Source organism: Engraulis encrasicolus, chromosome 3 (assembly GCF_034702125.1).
Source record: "Engraulis encrasicolus isolate BLACKSEA-1 chromosome 3, IST_EnEncr_1.0, whole genome shotgun sequence".
Taxonomy (NCBI): Eukaryota; Metazoa; Chordata; class Actinopteri; order Clupeiformes; family Engraulidae; genus Engraulis; species Engraulis encrasicolus.
In genome coordinates this window covers 4,592,490-4,597,489 of record NC_085859.1, presented here as the reverse complement: position 1 = coordinate 4,597,489, position 5,000 = coordinate 4,592,490, and the positions used below count along the sequence as shown (strand labels likewise).

The following is a 5,000-nucleotide window of genomic DNA, read 5'->3' as shown; positions in this document are numbered from 1 at the left end:
TATTGTGGTAATAGAACCTCTTAAGCTACACGCTTACTCTGTGTGTGTCCATGTCTCTTTTCCGTGTGTGTGTGTAATTGACATACTGTGTGTTTGTGTTTTCCGTTTCCGCGTGCGTCTGTTTGTGTTTTCTGTGTTTTCTGTGTGTGTGTGTGTGTGTGTGTGTTTTCTGTTTCCGTGTGTGTGTGTGTGTGTGTGTTTTCTGTTTCCGTGTGTGTGTGTTCAGCCACCACGCAGGACAACCTGGATGACAAGCTGCGTAAGTTTGAGATCCGGGACATGATGGGTCTGACGGAGGATCGAGACATTTCAGAGACCGTCAGCGAAACCTGGAGCACAGACGTACTGGGCAGCGACTTCGACCCCAACATGGACGAGGACCGGCTACAAGAGATCGCAGGTTAGATATTATACACACACACACACACACACACACACACACACACCACTAACATGGACGAGGACCGACTACAAGAGATCGCAGGTTAGATATTACACACACACACACACACACACACACACACACACACACACACACACACACACACACACACAGCCATAGTGCCCCTTAGGAAGCGCAGGGTTAACTGCTGTGGTCAGGCAGACTATGATGGCAGTGAACTGACAACCATCTGGTTAGGACGCCTGATCTGCCCTGCCATCGAACTGACAACCTGCAACCTACCAGTCAGTAGTGCTCCAGTTCAGGCATGGGAGGCACAGCACGACACCGCCGAGATAAAGGACCAGACCGATAGCTCAGCGCCACCAGCGCAGCACAGTTACCTGAATCATATTAGGGTCAGGAGACCTTGGCACACACACACACACACACACACACACACACACACACACACACACACACACAGATATATAAACCCGGCGTCCACATCAGTGGTGTATTTAATACTCCTGTGTCCCAGACTGACGTGCGCGCGCCTGTGTGTGTGTGTGTGTTCTCATCATACTGCAGCAGTCAGAGCTAATTAATCTTCAGCTCGTTATCCAGCTGCTGCTGCTGCTGTCTTTTTTTGTGATGACGCACACACACACACACACACACACACACACACACACACACACACACACACACACACACACACACACACACACACACACACACACACACACACACACACACACACACACACACACACACACCAAGGCGCACGTCCCACTCCCCAGCTCCCCCAGTCCTAATAAGAAACAGAAAGAAAAAGATTTCACAAAGAGAAACGCCACGCCACAGTCACGTGCATGCTGATTGGCTGATTGCCCGTCTGGGGTTGCCTGGTAACAGCGGTGAGATGAGGTGTTGCCAATGGTTGCCAGATGAGACTGATGACTCCCAGCCCAAAAAAATGCCTACCAAGAAGCACTTGGCCTAAATTTGCTACCAGTTAAAACTATATTCTATGGATTTCTATGGCCATAAATCAGCAGAAAATGCCCTTTTTACTTTTTTACCATTTTTTTAACCTGCAGACGTCCATCCTAAGCAGCTCAATTGTGCGGGAAACTGTCCAATCTGGCAACCCAGGTGTTGCCCAGTGCTGGTGTTTATTTCATCAGCATCTTGGGGGTGATGAGGAATTAATGGACAGTGGAGCAGGCCGGCCACCAGGGGGAGTGTGTGCGGGAGTTAATGAGCCCATAGTCATAATACTGTAATTGATCATGATTTTGAATAGGCCTACAGAGCCGCTCTTCCTTGCTGCTAATATTTACAGTGTGTGTTTTGCACTAGCCTACACTATACTTTGTATTTTAAAAAAATATATTTCTTATTGGGTTAGTCATGACAGGACAGTGAGAGATTTTGGCAGGAAACGTGTGGGAGACAGAGATGGGGAAGGTTTGGCAAAGATCCCGGTCCGGAATCGAACCCGGGTCGCCGGCGTAGCATCTCAGTGCCCTAGCGTTGGAGCTGGGGTGGGGAACCCATGTCTTTAGGGCCGTTTGTGGCCCTTGAGGACGTTATATCCAGTTTTAATGTTATGCAGCTTCACATGAAATATGACATTTTTTGTAAAATAAACTTTGGAAATACATTTGCAATACAATAAAGTTATATTCAGGGGGTCTAGAGAGAAGGTGTGGACTGTTGTAAAGGTGGCAAACTTCAATATAAGCCTAAAGTGCAGGGGGAAGTCCTGGTTTGTGTTCATAATACGGCCCTTGGAGGACTTTTACGGCCCTCGGATGAATTTGAAGTGGCCCTTCGAATGAAAAAGGTTCCCCACCCCTGCTTTAGTCACGGTAGGGCCTGTCTACACTATACTAGCACAATAGTCATGTAATATTATGATATATATATATTATTACACTATAGCAATGTAATAGCAATAGCAGTATTATAAAGCACAACACACATACACACATGCACACTTATAACCATGTGGTGGTCTTTTGTCATCAAAGGTCTTAAAAAGTAATACATTTTGGTGATCAAAAATGAGCAGATGCCCTGAATGGGAATTATTACTCTACATCACTACACCCTAATGGCCACTGGAGGGCCCCGTTGCCCAACCAGACAGCCACAGGACATGCTGCACAGCACTGCCACCATGTGGTTGCTCAAGGGAATGGCAACATGACAACACGCACAGATCAGATCACTCGACACAACTCATCTTGTATCTCATGCACTGTGCGTGCGTGCATCGGTGCGTGCATGTGTGCGAGTGTGCATGTGCACTGTGCGTGCATGCGTGCGTGCGTGCATGCGTGTGTGTGTGTGCGTGCATGTGTGTGTGCGTGCATGTGTGTGTGCGTGCATGTGTGTGTGCGTGCATGTGTGTGTGCGTGTGTGTGTGTGTGTGTGTGTGTGTGTGTGTGTGTGTGTGTGTGTGTGTGTGTGTGCGTGAGTGTGTGTGTGTGAGTGTGTGCGTGAGTGTGCGTGAGTGTGTGCGTGAGTGTGCGTGAGTGTGCGTGAGTGTGCGTGAGTGTGCGTGAGTGTGCGTGAGTGTGCGTGAGTGTGCGTGAGTGTGTGTGTGTGTGGCGTGAGTGTGTTTGTCTTTATGTGGCGGTGGAGATTAGGGAAGATATTGAAAACACATAATGCGTCATAGAAGTGGCTTATAAGACAAAGACACACACACACACACACACACACACACACACACACACACACACACACACACACACACACACACACACGGAATGGCCCGCTGTCCCCAGTGAGAGCAGTAGTCTTCAGTGCTGTTCCTCTCTGCTCTCCCCAGCCTGTGTATCTAGATCAGTCCCAAGACTATTCTGCCCTACAATATCAGAACGCAGTATCTTGAAAATGGTCGAAAATGGGTTTAGACCGGAAATTGGCTTTAAAATACCTTCTTTTTCTTGTGTTAAATTTTTTTGGCCCAACTTGGTCCCGTTTCGGAAAAAAACGCAAAAAACTGATTATACTGCGCTTTTTGGTTTTAGGAGGCTACGTGTTACTAGCCAAGAACGCAGTATAATACGTATTATACTGCACTTCTCCATTGACACTGTGGTTTTGGTGTAGACAGTAATAGAACGCAGTATAATGATTTTTCAGCTAAAAAGTAATGAGAATGTATGTTTTTTTGCTTTTTTCTTGCGTGCATAAATTTTCACCATAAAAAAGTATTATATGGAAGTGTCATCACCACTTTACCTCCAACACAGTCGCGTGGACAGAAAGGAAACTTTAAAGCCTTTTTTCTCAGTTTGGCATTTTGAATTATACTGCGTTCTGAAATTGTAGGGCAGTATTGTAGTTAAGAGTCCCTGCTGTAAGCACCCTATTCCCCTGTGGGCCCCAAGACTATTGTAGTTAAAGGGACAGTTTGGTCAATTTCAACATGCAGTTGTAATGCTCACACTACCCTGGACTTGTCAGTGCCTGGGATTTTTTCTTCTTCTTCTTCAGCCGTTTCCGAGATCCTGGTCATTGTAATGGGGGCAGCTCTTTGTTTACATTTCAAAAAAACATTTTTATTTATTCCCAAAAACATCCAAAAGGTTATAAAACATCAGCAGACAACTAGCAAACAGCAGTACCTTTTGGCAAAATATTTGGACTCGGCCTATGTTTCATTTTTTAAAATTGTAAACAAACGCTGCCCCCATTAGAATTGCTCATATCTCGGAAAGGGCTGAGCCGAAAAATGTGGCATCACCAGGTACTGACAAGTCAAGGGTAGCGTGAGCAATACAACTGCATGTTGAAATTGACCAAACTGTCCCTTTAAGAGTCCCTGCTGTAAGCACTCTATTCCCCTGTGGGCCCCAAGACTATTGTAGTTAAGAGTCCCTGCTGTAACTATTCCCCTGTGGGCCCCAAGACTATTGTAGTTAAGAGTCTCTGCTGTAAGCACTCTATTCCCCTGTGGGTATTTATCCATCTCCCTCCCTTAGTCTATTTAGCAGTTTATTGGTCTTAGAGCAGTGTTTTCTCAAAGTTCTTCAGATCAAGCACCACATTGCCCCCCCAAAAAATGTTCAGGCACCACCTGTCAACTGAACTGACACTTGGCCAGTGCTAATTTGACACTGCTAATTTCAATGCATATCACTTACTTTTTATTCACATTACAAGTCTTATTGTGGTGAAAATACGACTTAAGCTATGTTAAGCTTTGTAATTATGTTACAAATGTAGCCGACTGCTAGCTTGTCTTGGAAAAGTAGAAATACCCTCACGGCCACAATTTGAGAAACACTGTCTTAGAGGGACGGCCCCTTGACATACCACATCTAGTTATTGATGAGGTCCCCCTCAATTCCTCTGGACTCTGGTACAGTCGTCTCTCTCTCTCTCTCTCCTCTGTTTCTGCCATTCCTCCTTTTCTCTCTCTCTCCCCCTGTCTGCCATCCCTCCTTTACTCTCTCTCTCTCCATGTCTGTCATTCCTCTGCTCTCCGGTACAGTCGTCTCTCTCTCCTTCTATCCCTCCATCTCTCCATCTTTTCAGCCTGTTGTGTCTGCCCTTCCTCTGCTCTGTCCATCTCTCTCCTGTGGCTCTCACTCCT

The 5,000-nt window shown here is 46.2% G+C and overlaps 1 protein-coding gene across 1 annotated transcript in view; it reads left to right on the top strand.

Annotated features, from left to right (window-relative positions):
- Positions 1-5,000, top strand: part of gapvd1 (GTPase activating protein and VPS9 domains 1) — a 100,066-nt gene that overhangs the window by 54,970 nt on the left and 40,096 nt on the right. Inside the window, exon 13 of the mRNA XM_063194654.1 lies at positions 227-400. Coding sequence (XP_063050724.1) covers positions 227-400 — 174 coding nt within the window. The remainder of the gene's footprint in view (positions 1-226; positions 401-5,000) is intronic.